The 17,656-nt window shown below is 35.4% G+C and overlaps 2 protein-coding genes and 1 pseudogene across 2 annotated transcripts; 1 reads left to right on the top strand and 2 right to left on the bottom strand.

Moving 5' to 3' along the window:
* Positions 1-1,193: 1,193 nt before the first annotated feature.
* Positions 1,194-4,372, top strand: LOC132605741 (uncharacterized protein C24B11.05). The gene is made up of 10 exons (XM_060318955.1): positions 1,194-1,350; positions 2,524-2,598; positions 2,692-2,757; positions 2,864-2,961; positions 3,049-3,086; positions 3,193-3,280; positions 3,393-3,513; positions 3,601-3,689; positions 3,780-3,845; positions 3,951-4,372. The coding sequence occupies exons 2-10, from the start codon at positions 2,538-2,540 to the stop codon at positions 4,092-4,094; spliced, it is 771 nt and encodes a 256-aa protein (XP_060174938.1). The 5' UTR covers positions 1,194-1,350; positions 2,524-2,537; the 3' UTR covers positions 4,095-4,372.
* An 829-nt stretch (positions 4,373-5,201) lies between these two features.
* LOC132626397 (scarecrow-like protein 14) lies at positions 5,202-7,316 on the bottom strand (annotated as a pseudogene).
* Positions 7,317-11,357: 4,041 nt separating this feature from the next.
* Positions 11,358-15,168, bottom strand: LOC132605733 (scarecrow-like protein 33). The gene is made up of 2 exons (XM_060318942.1): positions 14,831-15,168; positions 11,358-13,951 (listed from the first exon to the last, which is right to left on the bottom strand). The coding sequence occupies exon 2, from the start codon at positions 13,928-13,930 to the stop codon at positions 11,636-11,638; it is 2,295 nt and encodes a 764-aa protein (XP_060174925.1). The 5' UTR covers positions 13,931-13,951; positions 14,831-15,168; the 3' UTR covers positions 11,358-11,635.
* Between the last annotated feature and the right edge of the window lie 2,488 nt (positions 15,169-17,656).

The following is a 17,656-nucleotide window of genomic DNA, read 5'->3' as shown; positions in this document are numbered from 1 at the left end:
TTGAAAAGCTCGGCCCATGTTCCGTATTGTGAGTTCTCCATCTCAAGAACAACAGAGATGTGATTCTTGATATTCGAGACCGCGAAGGCCGGGTGGAACGAGGACTTAACCGGAGTGGGTGTTTCATCAGGCATGGCTGATGGATTAGAGAGTGAAGATGACAGAAAGAGGAAGAAGAAGGAGGGACTAGGGCGCAGCGGAAGAATAAGGAAGAAGAAAAACCCTGCTCTGATACCATGAAAGAAATGTTTTCCGTGCCTCATTTCATTCCTTGACTTGGTTAATATACAAACTATACAACCATAAAGTTAGGCTAGAATCAAGGAGCTAATTCTACCAAATAATATGTTAAGCAAAGCTAACCTAAAATAGGAGATTACAAAATATTCTAACTAATATTTACATAATCTATCAGGGACAAAGGTATGCCTTGTCCGGCATAGTTTTGTAGAATACTACAGGACTATGCCTTACGGCTAGCTTTGCCCAAATATGTATAGTTTCAATAAAAACCTTGTCTTTTGAGTCTTTTTTTTTTTACTCTGTTAAGGTTCGAACTCAGAATATCGGGATATTTTCGGCTACTTCTTTATTACTTAAAGTGCCGAAGGACAATAATTAAAGATAAAAAATTTGATGGATAAAAATTAAAGGCCAACCCACGATAGGGACAATCGTGCGAATTACCCATTCTTAGTGGGATGTTTCCAATTTAAATTTGGGGAATAGAGAAACACTCGATTTGTGCGGTTTCCATTTTAAATGGGTTCATAGCGCAAATTTAAGCTAGTCAAAATAAATGACCTCTTCTCTAATTTGAAAATAAATTCACTTTACGAAGTGATTTATAACGACACAAATATTCAAAACTTATTTTGAACCACAAGTTTTAAAAGTGTTTACTCTTTCTTAAATATGGTGCTCAGTCAAATGGGTTCACATAAATTAAAACGGAGGGAGTAAGAATTAATTTTCAAGTAGGAGAAATATATTACTGTACTGACTACTGTATACTGCAATTGCTGTCAATTGGGGGAGTCATAACATATGTGGTTGGAGAGAAGGAAAGAAAAGATTCATTTGAAAAACAATTGGTCAGAATTCTAGATGTAGGACCCAAGACTTGTTCAATTTCTTTTGGCCCCGCTTTCCTTACTTTAAGAAAGAAGTAAACGTGTCTTTTCATATTCGGTTCCATTTATTTCAAAGTTTGTGCTATAAATAGCCTCCTAACATTGCACACTTTCGTTGTCCACCGCGTTTATTTCCCATCCTCCTTTCTTATTATAGCGAAGAAATAAATAGAAAACTGCTCAAAGTAACTTCCACATTCTCGTGTAGAGAGATCTGGTAATCATTTCTGTTTCTCTTCTTTCATTTGGGTTCCCCATTTTTATGATTTTGTTGCAGTTTTATGTGTATTCTTGTTTATAATTTCAAGTATCCTTAACTATGAAGTAATGCTCTTTTTTTCTTTTTCTCCAAATGGGGTTTCTTGTTTTCAGATTTCATTGCAATTTTATGAGTTTTCTTGTTTGTACTTCCCAAGATAATCTCCTTTATTATTTTTATTTAATTTTCTCCTTTGTTAAAGAAATGTGATTGAATGTCTTGTCCATTTGAATCATTGTGTGGTAAAGGTTCAATTTTTATAAGGATTGATCTTCTTCCTTGTTTGTTTCTACCCTTTTTTTTTTATAGCAAGAATGGTTAATGATGAATAAACTATACCAATATTATGGGCATAGTCGGTTAAAGAGGAAATTAGTGGTGCTCTGTTTGATTGTTTCCTGTTGTATGATTTTTTTCTTATTTCTCAAAGGTCAAGATTGAATTTTTATCAACAGTAAATACAATCACTGTGTGAGTTTTTGAGTCTATCTTTTATATCCTAATGTTTGTAACCTTCCAATTTTATAGGAAGAGATATGCAATGAAATTTCATTTCTTGTCTGCTAAGACGTTTTAAACTATGTTCTTTACTAGAGAAATTGGAAAAGCCATGTTTGAGGTTTTAGATCTTCTCCTGTATTATCTGGACATTTTGGTCTCCCTTATGTTGATCTGCTTATGATAATGAGTCCATCACCTTAACCCTTTCTAAGGATGCTTCTTTTGCAGTCCTAGCCATACTCCTATTACTGTCAAACCCCTATATAACAGTGTCGTTTGTTAAGATAATTTTTGGCTGCTATAGTGAGATGCTGTTATGGAGAACATATGATAAGACATAAGATAATATGAAAGTCGGTTCTAAAAGAAAACTTGGCCATTATATTGAAATGGTGTTACAGAGGAACTGTTACCTAGAGGTTTTACTGGATAGGAGCATTGCGGATGTATCCATTTCTTCTTTCTATTATTGTTGAGGGAACACTACTTATTATCAGTGCTATATATCATGAACTCCAATTTTCAATTGAGCTTTATACGCTCTCTCAATAGCCTTTTAGACGAATTTCTGTCACACGTATATCCAATTTGTGAGCCAAATACTAAATTTTGATGTTTATGTTGTTTAAGATCCTTATAACAAAATGGAGCACGAAGACAGCTACCAGCGAGTTTCAGAGCCAAAATACGAGTGCCTTCTCTTTGGTAAGATTTTAAAATCCCTTTACGTGTTCTCTTTACAAAAGGAAAATTGCCTTGTGTATTCATTTCTAAAAACGCCTCTACCTCAATTTGCAGATGTTGATGATACACTTTATCCACAGAGCTCTGGTATTTCAGCACAATGCACGAAGAATATCATTGGTAATTTAGCAGTTTTCTGTCATTTGATTTTCCTCATATAATTGCTTCCTAGATAAATGATTTTGGATCGAATAAATAATAATATTTCCATGGATGTATCTTTTAGATTATATGATTGAAAAGCTTGGCATAGACGAGACTAAAGTTCCGGAAATGTGTATAAGCTTATATAAGGAGTATGGAACAACCATGGCTGGTCTCAGGGTAAAGATTATCTCGCTTGTTTAAATGAACTTTGCACAGTTAAGTCTAGGTTGTACATATGCTAAACTTGACATTCATTTTTTTTAGGCTATTGGTTACGACTTTGATTATGATGACTACCATAGGTACCACTTCTTGTCTATGTTTCTTTACACTTCTGTCTATGTTTCCTTACACGTCTCTTTATATTGTTTTGAAATGAGAAGTAAACAATCCGATCTTTGTTGACAGTTTTGTACATGGGAGATTACCTTATGAACTTTTAAAGCATGACTATGTTTTGAGGAATCTTTTGCATAGCTTGCCTGTTCGAAAAGTTGTAAGTTACACATACTTTTTCCATATCACTACAAACAAGCAAGTACCTTAGTGACGGTATACTCTTTTGTGTGACAACGTTGGTGTAATGAGCATTCTTGTGATTGAAACAGATATTTTCAAATGCAAATGAAGCCCATGTGGCGAAAGTTCTTAGCAGGCTGGGATTAGAGGACTGTTTTGATGATATCATATGCTTTGAGACTTTGAATCCTACTAACAGTAACAATGCTGGTGAGTCTGTAGCCAAATTTAATTCCATTTCACGCTTGAGACATTTCAAATGTATTGACTAATACTAGATACTTCTTCTCCTTCCAGAATCCCCTAGGAGTCTTATTGTTTGCAAACCCTTCGAAGAAGCCTATGAACAAGCCTTTAAGATAGCCAATATTAACCCTCAAAAGACGGTATGTAATTAGCCTTGATTTCTGCATTTCCATCTTTTACCGATTTACCTGAATTCTAACCTAATGCTTTTATCTTTATGCTTTCCTCAGCTTTTCTTTGATGACTCTGTCCGTAACCTTCAGACTGCTAAGCTAATGGGCCTTCATACTGTTTGGGTAAGTTGAATTACTAACTTTCTGAGCAACAAAAAGAAAAAAACTCATTTTTCTTCCTTCTTAGTTCTTACTAATATGCATATGAATTTCACTTATTTGGTGTAGGTGGGTGCCTCACATAGAACACAAGGTATAGATAATTCACTAGAGAGTATTCATAACATGAAGGAAGCATTACCGGAGTTATGGGAAGATGTTAAACCAGACATTCGCTACTCAGAAAAGATTGCAATTGAAGTCAGAGTTTAGTTGTGTTATCTCGCAATAAAGACAACCATATAGTAGTATTTATTTAAAATTTTATTTTCTAGTTCCTTTTTTTTTTCGCCTGTAAACCTGAATAATAGTTGTTTCATTGATTTCACGGTCCCTAGCTGTATTATTATTGCTTAGTGGACGTGAAATCTCTCATGTGACTATAGTTGTAAAAACTTCTCCCTAGAAGCAAGTTTTGGCATGCGAAACGCGTTGAATATTAAGTATTTGGGTGTGAAATGACTTTCAATCCAAATAACTTTCATCTTCAATATCTAGCTCCGCATTATTATTTATTCTTCTTTTGTTGTTGAATTACTTTCCGGAGTAGAGGCACCATAAATGTGATCCACATTGTGGAAGAACAACCTCTCCCCCCCCCCCCCCCCCCAGGCGCGCCGTCCCCCTCTTCTTTTTTCCCACACCATAAATGTGATCTACATTGTGGAAGAACAACCTCTCTCCCTCTCGCCCCCCACACCCCCCCCCCTCCGCGCGCGCCGTCCCCCTCTTCTTTTTTCCCACACCATAAATGTGATCTACATTGTGGAAGAACAACCTCTCTCCCCCTCGCCCCCCACTCACCCCCGGCCCAACCGCGCGCGCCGTCCCCCTCTTCTTTTTTCCCCTTGTAATTCCTATTAGGCAATTGAATCTTGTTGGTAGAAATGAATCAATTTAGATAGTCCTTTGGGATTCTGATACCGTTCTTTATTAGGTAGTTGTTTTAGTATCTCACAGATACTGCAATGTGACCTACATAAAAAATTTCTCGTCAACAGCATCACTACAAAAGTTGAGGTCAAAGGGTTTATTTCGTTTGGCTTAATAGCAATATAGCATGGCAAGGATTACTATTCAAACTTGACATTGTACGGGACACCTTGTTCATTACTACAAACCTCAGCATATTGAAAACCATTTTATGGGTCTTAACCGTAGTTCTAGCCCCTTAAGAATCGGAGTCACGCAAAAGCAACGTGTGATTGAAATAATGGAGTAAACAAGGATTCATAGTCAAGAAAGATCACTTCACATCAATGAATGTTTCGGGCTTAATCAAAAAAGCGAGAACTCTAGGAATGTTGTAACTGATATATGTCAAATATCTAGCTTCTTGTGTCTCAAGTTCATCAAAAGCAAACATGAACATATATTTAATTGGAAATCAGTTTGAAAGACAGCTTAAACATCCTTGAAACAGAAGCAAAGGGAGACCATATAAGTGCCAACACACATGAATGAGTATCAAAATGTTCAGTTTGTTAAAATTTAATTAGACTTCTGAATGATCATTATCAACAGGTTTCCAACAAGAGAGAGCATATAGAACTCTGCCTTTCCATCCCTGCAGCATCCAGTGGCCATCTTCACCAACCAAAAGTTCCTTGTGGTATCGCCTATGCACCTTGGCCCTCACTTCTTTAATTATGTCCTTGTCTAATGGAAGCTGCCTAAAGCCAGCTCTCTGGTTTCTTAACTGGCACTGCTTATATGGTTCTGGTCTCTCAACTCTTGCAGTACCTTCACAAGCCACAATGTTCATAATTTCCAAAATCACCTTCTCAAACAGTATTCTCTCTTGATTTTCACGCCGTACAGTTGCCTCCATCATGTCAAAATGAGAAGAGAAGTGGAATAATGCCTCTTTAAATCGAGTTATAAAGAAAGTTGAGTTATATGCCCCGTTAACTATCCCATGAAGGAAAACATCAGGCTTCATTTGCTTAATCAATCTTAGAACATCATCCCTCGGACTGTTTTCATATACTGTTTCATCAGACACTATTATAAGCCTGTATAAGCAATTAACTACAAGCATCTCATCTTTTGTTGTCTTCAGATCCTCCAGCTGGATAGAATCCCATTTCTTAGCTATAGCATTATACTCAAAAGGGACATTAAATCTCTTGCAGTAGTTTGCTAGTCGATGCCCCGTCTCCTCAACTCTCTCTGCTGGTCTAAATCCTGGTTGTGGAAAATCTATTCCTGTAACGCGAAGTTTTGGAGGTCCTGATGGCCTTTGGGAAATCCCTGAATAAAACATGGCCATTGAAAACCATACAAAATACCAAAATCAATAATGTGTATACTTTTGGCTTCCCTTGTAGACATCCCAATTGACTTGTTAGCAAATATGTTTGACATCTTCCCAAACGGGCATGCTGTAACGTTTACCTGAAACAAAGACGAATTTAGGATCTAAAGTTAGTGGATTCAGAATGATTGTAAACTTATTATATTGTACATGTTTTAAAAACTTTTTGCATATGTATACATAGTTCCACGAGAAAGCAATAAGACTGCCTCTGACCTGAAAGGCTTTTAATATGTCTGCCGCAGATATTGTCCTCTTTGCAAATGCTGTATACAGTTCTATTCCAGTGCTGGCTAAGCGAGCCTTGAGGGCATCAGCAAAGTAGTGTGCCATTCTTTCTGTTGCTTCACCATGTGGAGAACAGTGTAACCTAATCAGCTTGAGCTTTTCATAGGCAGTCCTAGTATCATAATTTGTCACGGCTTGTGCACATTGAGTTAAGAGACTCCACAAATATACTGCATTCGCGATGACTCGTTTTGAACCAGCTTGTGGCCTCCCTCGCTTTGGTATTCTTGATTGGACATACAATGGCTTATAAGCTAGTTTTTCCTCTATTGAACAATCACTCTGACAACATGGTGGATCACTATAAAATCCAGGATTCTTGGAAGAACAAAGAAGTGTCGTATCATACAACTCTGTCTGATCCAATTCTTCTAAACTACTTGCCAAATACTTACTACTCGTTGGCCTTTCTACAGAATCATTAAAATCCTCATAGCCACATCTCTTGCCCCTTGTGCCAATAACAGATTGGTGTTCTTGTGTGGCCATAAAATAATTCACACAAATATGTTGAATTTTTAATTGATGATCTGCAGAAAGGGCATCATAGAAGGATTTCTCAGCAGCTTGTAGAGCTAAGGAGTCTTGAAGCATATATGGCCTATTCTCTAAGTCCTCTTCCATAAGCATCTGGTTAATGTACCTAAGGACCCCCTCAAAGTAATCACATGCTAGAAGATTGACATCCTCTTCAAATAAAACTACCTTAATTGGACATGATGCACGGGCAGAAGAATTAGCAATTTCATGAGTAGTAAGTTCGAATTCACATTCCTGATTATTGCTTGAGAATGTTGTAGTTAAGTGATTATTGGATTCCATTTCAAGAATCAAGCAGGTTTAATTTTTTACCCATAATTGTTTCAAATTAGTACAAGAAAAAATGGTGACAAATGTTGGTTTGTTTGTTTAAGACAAATAACAATGTCACAAATAGTACTCCAATTTTGAGGCTCAATTTCTTGGAAACAAAGGTAAAAAGCCACTTTCACTTTGGGAGTATCGTTTGCCGCCCCTATGCAGGCTGCAGTAGTTACTGTTCCCACCAGTGTGGGTCTTTTCTTTTATCTCGGTTAAGGAGGATTAATAACTAAATAGAACTAAATAGAGCTATTAGGGTCGTTAGTTAATTGATTTGAAGGTGAGTTATGCATATATTAAATCCAACATAAGTAATGTCACATTTAGTAGCTAGTTAGGAGGTAAGTTATTCATGTATAAATTTAATATGGTGTTTGGGTTGCAATTTAGAAACTCGCATAACTAATACATGTATGGGTTATGAGAAAATCAATATATTATTTTATGCAGGATAGAAGGTGAAATAACTAATCGCTGCATAAATAATAATAAATAAATTCTCTTATAACTAGTCTCTTTATTACTAATACCTGCATAACCCTACCTAGCTACCAAACGACCCCTTAGTGTTCATGCTACCTTGAGCATAATGGTTCCCCAGGCGGATCAAGACATTACAAGTATTTAGTCGAACTAAAATGCATGCGAGTATTTTCCGTGGTCCTACAAATTGAGCTTCCGAAAGGGGTTTTTGCTAGAGCAGCTCAACGAGATGTGGTTTCAGTTCTGGTTATGCCTCATCCGAGTAGGTATATGTTCTTTGGGCCAGCTAAACTAACTCTGATCTAGTATGCTCCCCGCTCTTGCTTAGGCTCATTCAACAAAAAGCTTAGAGCCCGTTTGGCTTAGCTTATAAGTTGTTGAAAACAACTTATAAGCTGTTTTTAGTTTTTTTGAGTGTTTGGCTGGCCAGCTTATAAGCCATTTTGTGCTTAAAATAAGCCTAAAAAAATAAGTTGGGGTAGTCCAACTTATTTTTTTTAGCTTATAAGCTGTTTTTTTAAGCTAAGTCAAACGGGCCCTTACTCTCTTCTAAAATTTTAGTTCTAAAGTCGTTTCATTTTGGCGAAGTATATTTATTTTGAAAATGAAAGTTGACTATTCAAAGTAACCTGAGATTTAAAAATGGAATAACTACGTAGCATAACTAACATTACTACATATTTATATTTAGTAGCTATAGTTTAAAATAATTACATTCCATAGCTAATAATTATATGTTAAATACAACTTATAGCTATATATGTATATACAAAGTAAAATACGCCATCATCACATTATTCACTTCCAACCCAATCCTCCCATCTCTCTCTCCCTCTTCTCCCCCACCCCTGCTCTGCCGCCGGCCACCACGACCTTTCTCCGGCAAACTTTTACGGTCAGATCTTGGCAGGATCTGACGGGATATACATCAGTTCTTCACCGATTGGCCTCTCATCCTTCTCCGACGAACTTTGACGGTCAGATCTTGGCCGGATCTGATCGAATATAAATCAGATCTTCACCGATTGGCCTTCCATCCTTCTCTGGCGAACTTTGACGGTCAGATCTGGTCAAATCTTTGCCGGATCTGACCGGATATACATCGGATCTTCACCGTCAACAAGTGTTGCTTTGTCGGAGTCTGGCCGACGATGGCTTTTCCGGTCAAATTCCGGTACCGGAAATGAAAAATCACGTTTCTTTTTCAGTGTATTCATTATTTTTTTAGCATACAATTCAGTGTATTCATTAATTTTTTCACTGTATTTGTTGTATATTTACCGTGTATACAATGTTTTTCGCTTGTATTTGTTAATTTTTTGGTGTATCTATGTTATATACAGTATTTTTTGCCTGTATCTGTTGTATACATAACGGAAAATATGATGTATTTGTGTAATTATTGGTGTATATGCATTCAGTTTTTTACTTGTTGTATTCATGAATAAAATAAGCCAATTTATGAATACAGATAATTATTTCATGAATACAATGCGAAAAAAATTATTTTAGTCATGAATACAGCGAAAACAAAGATTAAATACAGTAAAAAAAATGTGTTTTCCAATCGAACCGTCAATTCTCTCTCAAGCTGAATGTTTAGTCCAAACTTAATTGACAAAACTACAGCAATAATTAGATTATGGTCCAGCTTGGTCCCCACCAACAGCTAAAATGTCCCGATTTCCATATGAGGCTGCGAAGGCCTACAAATCCAAAAAATGTTGTTAATGATAATATTTGAATTAAGATGTTGACACCATTTAATAATTTATCATTTTAGTTGTGAATATAAAATACTTTATGGTTTGCACGATTCTACGTGCAAGGGCGGCTCAATAAGATTGGTGGCTTAAAGCTAACTTTAACGGGAGACCTTTTTTTTTCTCAATATTTTTTTTTTAAAATTAACCTATAAATATATTGTAGGTAAAAGTTAGGTCTCATCCTCCCTTAACTAGAGGTTTTGGGTTCGAGTGTGTGATTAAAAAAATCTTGTTGGGGAGTGATTCTCTTTTTAATCGGCCTTGCGTGTCTCGAAATCGAATTAATTGGAAAAATCAATATAGATACCGAACACCAAATAAAAAATGAGGGCCCCAAAAAGCTCCCGCTTTAATGACTTGGCCCTCTGGCCGGCCCTGTCTATGTTTATGTGTTAATTATGTTTATAAATCTATAAGCCTGACTCATGACATAAATTTCCCTTCATAATTTGGGTATTGACACAGGAGAAGAATCAAACTTCTACCGAGAAAGATTTTTGCAATTATAAAATAAATAAATAAATAAATAAATAAATAAATAAATAAAAGTAGTATTTCATATCTTACCGAATTCTCAACCGTTATGTGAAGGGATCTAGAGTGAGATCTAAATTTCTTATTGCTGACAAATCAAGTCCAATGTTACAACTCACAAATATTATCATACTCTCTCCGGTTCAAAAAGAGTGTCCGCTTAGTCTTTATATTTTACTTAAAAAAAGATTATCCACTTATCAAATCAAGAAAGAATTAATCTTAATTTTTCAAATTTGTCCTTATTAAGTATTAAGTAACCAAATCTCAATGCCTATTTAATTAGGGGCATTTTAGTCAAATTACTCATTTTTGTTTAGAAGTTAGTATTTTCTTAAGAGGTGTGTGAATGGCTAAGTGGACACTCTTTTTGAACCGAACGGAGTATCATATAGCAGAGAACTAAATTTCCTTACCTCTAATCCTTATTATGCTCGTAATAAAAAGAATAAATACTCCATTCGTTTCATAATAAGTTGTGTTTTTAGTTTATGCACACTTTTTAAGAAATTGCTCGCTCCTAGAAAATTATGAGTGTTTTTACTAACTTACCCCTAATCAAATGCCTAGGAAAAAAAAAGCTATTTAATAATTTTTGATTTTGTAAATAAAACTAATTTTAGAAGAATAATATTAATTTCCTCTTAAAATCTTAAATCACCACTTATCTTGAAATAAAATGAAAAGGCTAAAACATCATTTACTTAGAAATGGAGGGAGTAATGGTAAAAAAAAATGTAATATATATAAAATGAAATCAATAGTATTCTTAAAGGTAGTGTAAGGGCAAATATCGGCTAAAACTTGTCTCAGAATCAACGAATCTATTTACTGACATTATCTTCTTTTTTTAAGCATATTCACATGTCTTCGTCAGTTTTTTCAGTACTTCTACGTCAGGATTTATTTTTAGTTTTTCGTTGGTTAAACAAAACAATGCTAGGAGTATGTTGTTCGACCTTTCTAAACATGTTGCCGCACTTATGTTGAATTCTTTAAAAATGCATTATTATTGGAGAATGTGACACACACCCGTCGACATTCATGAAGAGTCAAAGCAATAGGAAAGTTCTACCAAAAGTCCTATTATCATAAGAATATGTTAGACGATAGGAAGGAAAACTAGAGAGAACTAATGCCAAGGACATGAGAAAGAACAGATAAAAAATGTAGCTTCAAAAACCAAAGTTGAAAAATGTAGCTTCAAAAACCAAAGTTGCAACATAATGGCTTTCAAATATCCTCTTTTCTCCGTAATGAAAATTGAACTCAATAGACAACAACTCCATTAGGCCAATTTTACAGAACAATCACAAGTAGACTGACAAGCAACGCTAAGTCACACTAACATTTCATACATGTGTTTCACCACACCAAATCAAGATCAGCGACTAATCCTTTCTAGAGCCAGCATTATGTACAAAATAGCTAAGAACACGTCGTTTTTGGCTACATAACAGCATCCTTATAAACTAAGTCTGACTAAAACAATGTTTCAGATACTTCTATGCTGGCACCCAACACGAACTAGCACATATTATCCGGCCTTTCCAACCCTGTAACATCCATTTGCCATCCTCATCGAACACAAAATCTCGATTGTATCCCCCTTTCACCTTGCACCTTAACTTCTGCATGAGGAATTGGTTCAACGGAAGAAGCTTGAATCCAGCCCTCATATTACGGACCTGCCATTGCTTGTACGTCTCAGGCCTTTCAACCCTCTCAGAACCCTCACAAGCAATGACATTCATTGCCTCGCGTCTAAGAAAATCTTGTTCGAAATGCAACCTCTGCTGATCATCACGGGGTAAAGTAGCATCAAACATGTCAAAAAGAGTTGAGAAATGGAAGAGAGCCTCCCTGAAGCGAGTAACAAAGAAGGGTGCACTATAAGATCCATTGATTACAGCTTGCACGAAAATATCTGGATTCATCTTTCTAATTAAGCTCAGAACCGCATCCCTCGGACTGTCTATCACAACTGTTTCATCCAGAAGGTTCTTAAAACGAAAAAGACAGTTCACAGCGACAGTCTCACCGCTTACAAGTTTCAAGTCCTCGATTTTAATATTCTCCCAATTCTGTGTTGCTATAGCGTTATATTCGAACGGTACTTCAAAGCGCTCGCAATATTTCGCCAAGCGGGTCCCCGTCTGTTCTAAGCTTTCTGCTGGCCTGAAGCCGGATTGGGGAAGGTCTATTCCAGTAATACGAAGCTTTGGAGGCCCACCAGGTAACTGTGAGAGAAGTTGGATGAGTATTGGCCACTGGAAACCATAAAGTATACCGAAATCTATGAGATGTAATGTCTTGGCATTTGATGCTGTGTGAAAGATCATTTTATTTGCAAAGAATATTGATATTTTCTTGAACGGGCATGCCGAAAGGTAAACCTGGTATGCTTTCAATTTCTCAGCAGCTGTTATCTTTTTCGGAGCAAGGGCAGCATATAGTTGAGTGCCGGTGCCAGCCAACCGGGCTTCAAGGCCATCAGCAAATACACTGGCCAGCCTTTGGTATGCATCACCAGTAGAAGAACAATGCTGCCTGATCTGCTTTAGCTGTTCATATGCCGTTCTGTAGTCATCAGAAGCAATCGATTGTGCACAGCTAATTAAGAGAGTCCTTAGATCCACAGCTTCGTTTTTAGTCCCTTGTTTCTTAGCAGGAGTTTTTCCATGTCCATTCTGATCCAAACTCTTGTCTACTTTAGATGGCATTTCAGACTTGTCATTCCCATCACAACATATTGTATCGCCCAGCAGGAGAACCCTGTCGAACATCTCTGATAACTCAACCTCCTCCTCAACATATATTGCTGATTGTTTATTGCTCCTTTCATCTCCATAATCACTGTCCTCAGGATACTGATGCTTTCTTCCTTTCGTGCCATTAGGTGAGTGATTCCTGTCATCCTTCTCTACCTTGACCACAGCCTCTTTGGTCACTTCTTCCGTCTTTGGAGGCAACGTATAGTTATCCAAATCAATGACAAATTGACTAAGATTTGGAAGGAATTTATTAGCTTCCTCCATCCCCCTCTTGAACTGTAAGATAGACTCGCTATCAGTAAACACGCTTGAAACAACATTAGGGTTTAAAAAAGAGTTCATAGGGCCATTCGAGTTAGCAAAGTTGTTTAAAGAACCACGGGACCCCTCTGAGTTACTCTGCAGCAAAGGTTGGATGGACCCCACAGGCAACCTAGATTCACCTGGATCAACAATCCAGTGACGATCGGTGGAATTACTATGCGTATTGCTACTACTTGTACTATGGTCACTGGAAGTCGGGAAACTGCTGTCTGGACTTGGGCTTTCTAACTGAGAAGGGGTACGATATGGTGAAGGAGGGTACGTTTTGCCAAGGGCTTCATATAAGGATTTCTCAGCAGCTTTTAGAGCAAGCGGATCATGAAACATGCTCGGCTTATGTTCAATATTCTCCTCCATTAGTATCTGATTTAGGTATTTCTCAGCAGCTTTTAGAGCAAGCGGATCATGAAACATGCTCGGCTTATGTTCAATATTCTCCTCCATTAGTATCTGATTTAGGTACTTGAATAGAGAATCAGAGTAGTGATCATCTGGAGAGTCTACTTCCGAGCTAGCGTTTGAGGATGGAGCAAAATTATCAATGTTTTGGCTTGGTGCAGTGTAAGGGACACCAAAAGATGCATAGTCATTGTTATAATTCTGAGGAAATTCCAGAGATTCCTCAAAGCTTGGCAAATTGATCTGATCTTCAAACTCGAAAGTGTTCCCAGGATCAGGCAACGGATTGAATCGAGGATCCATTGCAGTTGTTTACAAAAAAATCTACAAAACAAAAAAAAGAGGAATGCAACAGGATATTGTAAGGTTGAAATATACAATGAGAATGCCCTAGGATATGCATATATTGAAAAGGGGATAACTATTTCATTTACCGAAAACTTATACTGGCTAATATCATTATAAGACTTCAAGACAATAGAAAAAACAGATAATGGTGGAAACAAAACCTAAGACTTTGCATAATCATTAAATTAATTACTGAAATTATGAAGAAAATCAATCAACTTTTTTCCAACTTCATGTCTGGTTTAACATCTGAAAGAGGCCCAACAATAAAGGGCCAAAAGGCAAAAGGTTACTATTTCTCCAGAGATTATTAACATGAAGTAACTAAAAAAAAAGGACTGCATACTACTAATAGAGATACAAATTCAACAAGCACAAAAAACATTAGTGGAAACAGAATACTGATCTAAGACCCATTAATGGCAATAAACCAAAACAACCATTAACGATATCACCAAATGAATCAAAGCATAGAGTTAATAATATGACTCAAAATGGAAACACAAAAATAAAATTAAATAAAAAAGAAGACAAAGAACAAATCTACAGTATATCAGCCTAGAAAATGCGAAGTCCTGAAAAACAGTCAATTCAAAGATGTACATACATACACCCACATAAAAGAAAAGAAAAGAAAGAATAAAGATCAAATCCGAGTTGCAAAACTTCAAGAAATGAAAGAAAACACCAAACTGAAAGATAAAGAAAGAAACACCATGATTTTCTTCTTTCTTGAAGTTTTTAAGGGGAAAAAACTTCAAGAAAAATCAACATTAAAAGAAAAGAAAAACCCAATTTAGGAAAAATCTCAACTTTAAAAGTTAAACCCCGTTTCTTTGTTTAATATGTGCATACCTTAGAGTGAAGTGAAGAGATGACAGCAAAAGTAACTTTGAGCGGTGAAGTGAAAAATGGGAGGCAGAGGGCTCTCTCACTTTATTTTTTTGGAAGAGAAATAAGAAAGGCAAAAATAGTTTTAGATGCACAAGAGCGAAGAGTCAAGGCTGCGCCTTTATTAAGCCAAGAAAAGGAAAAGGAACCTTCTGTGAAGGAGAAGGAAAGAAACAAAGTTAAAAAGTATTGAAGAGATAAAACTTGACGGGTCGAGGTTTTAACCCGTTAACGGCAGTCAATTGGACACCTCAGAAGTATTGATGGGTATCAAATCTTCTTTTTGTCCGTCTCCCTCTCATAAGTGTCTCTGCACTGTACCAACCCTGATTAGTGCGAGCATCCCCACACTTCCACTTAAAGCTATCTATCTAACGGGAGGGAACGGGACTTAATGGGTTTTTTATCTGTTTTTATTAATATTTAAGCATTAAAAAATCATAAAAAGTTATAGTGTGATATAAGACTACATAAATTTAGTAAATGGACACAAATTTATAATAAATTTCAAACTTGAATTGATAACATTACAAAACCAAAACATACAAATATGATTTTTCTAATTTAAGTAGGATGAACGGGGGATTGAATGATTTAGTGGGACAGGACGATTTTACTGTGATGGGATGGGATGATTTCTTAACGGAGTTAGGGGGGAGACAGGGGGAACGAACCCCTAGGCCCCTCTCATCGGTGACTCTGTGCAGACAATTGGTATAGGCGAAAAAAGTAAAGAAATTGAATATTTACATCAAATCACATTGATAATAGAAACTTATATGTTCTTCGTAAAGCAAAAGCGAAAGACGGAATGCAAATCATATTAATCACAAAAACTTACAGGTTCTTCGTATAGCGAAAACGGAAGACATGATGAACGGCGATCTTTTGTACCACGGTCTAAACCCTAGTTCTATCTCTAGTGTGTCTCTTAATTGTACATGAGGTGTAATATATAGGAAACTATTTAGGTTAGGGATACGTATGTATCATGAATTCATCGTGTTACTATAAATATTGAATTTGATAAATTTTTACCCAATTAATAAAGATTATGATGAGTTTCTTTGTAGCAGATGAATTTAAGTTGATGAACTTATGAAATTATATAATATCAATGAGGTATAATATGTGATTACAATTAATTACTACTAATTTTATTCAAGTCATTAATTTATGTTTATTATAAATATTTATTTGTAACTTCCTTATACATAATCCGATCACGTAGATAATTTTTATATCATAAGTGCATTAAGCTTCAATTCTAAACGCTTATATATTAACTACATAATGATTATATTATTAAATTATTTTCTTAACTATAAAATTATTTTTAGTTAGTAACCGCTTACAAAATATGGTAAGTAACTTGTTATAATTAATAAATTATATTTATAGATAAAAGTCATTTATATATATATTATGAGTATACATAATTTATTAAATCCACGGTGAATTGCCTTTATATCATCAGTGATCTTTTCGTTCAGCCAGTAAGGAAAAGGCAATATATAATTCATGAGTATATATAATTCTCCAGTCACTTTGTTTCGTGTACGAAATGTGGTAACAGGTTTTAAAGGATAATTTAGTGATTAAGATGTTATAATTTGAATTCGTGGTGCTAGTTTGAATTGAACATTGTTTAGTTAGATTTTAATACTCTTTTATTAACTATGTAAAAATACGAAAATAGATCAAACCTGAAATGAGGATAACGAGGTTATTATGTTAAACATTTTGTTTTGTGTTTGTGAATTTAGAAATTGTCAGATAATGTTTTCTGATACCAAGGAATTGTGAAATCGCACATAGATAATTTATCAAATGGTCAGATATTTACTTTAATTTAATTTTCTATTAAAACCCGTGTTCACACCGTGTTGTTTACATCACACTACCTTTATATAGGTGGAGTAATACTTGGAGAGGAAGCAAATTGGTCAAATTTGGAACGGAATTATCTTATATATTTCCTCACTTTTAGTCAAGAAAGATGTTATATAAAAGTAAGGCCATAATAATGATTACAATAAGTCGAATATTCTAATGCGATTCAACCAAAAAATGTTCCAACTTTATTCCAATCTTCAGATAGTTTCTTTTTCATTTTCTCCGCATAGTTCATAAGATCTAAATTATGAGCCTATAAATAACGTTAAAGAATAGTAACTCGAGTTAGATAGAAATAAATTATACTTAATTAGAAAATTCTAAAAATAGAATATTGCTAGACTATGAACAGCAATTGGAACAAAATTGAACTGATAATTGAAACCATTGCTCGTCCACGCCCTCGACTTTCTCATTTTCTTTTTTTTCAGGTTCAATGACTCATACAACGAGCTCCCTCAGCCCAATTTAATTGCCGAGCTACTGAAAATAGTTGGTTCAAAATAGCTATCATTATTAATTATTAGTTTTCAACTTTATTCTTATCCTATAAATGTGGTGAAAAAAAGAATAGTCATAAATTGAGTTAATAATTTAATCAAATTAGTTAATGTTGTTTTAACAAATGTGTAAAAAAAAATAGGGAAAAGGATACAAATGGCCATCCGGGTGAAACTATTGACACCCGATGGCCCAAGAATCTAAAAAGTCGTTTTTCAGCCTTTGCAAAATAATTTCATTTTCTAACCATTTTTCAACTAATTCCAGCATATGTATATAAACTGTATCATTGTTGTATATGTATCACTACTGTATATGTATAGAAAATGTCTCATACATATAGAAACTGTATCATTGTTGTATGGAATATGTATCACTACTGTATATGTATAG

Source organism: Lycium barbarum, chromosome 1, assembly GCF_019175385.1.
Source record: "Lycium barbarum isolate Lr01 chromosome 1, ASM1917538v2, whole genome shotgun sequence".
Taxonomy (NCBI): Eukaryota; Viridiplantae; Streptophyta; class Magnoliopsida; order Solanales; family Solanaceae; genus Lycium; species Lycium barbarum.
Note: the sequence above shows the minus strand (reverse complement) of the source record. Positions and strands in the feature narration are given on the sequence as shown.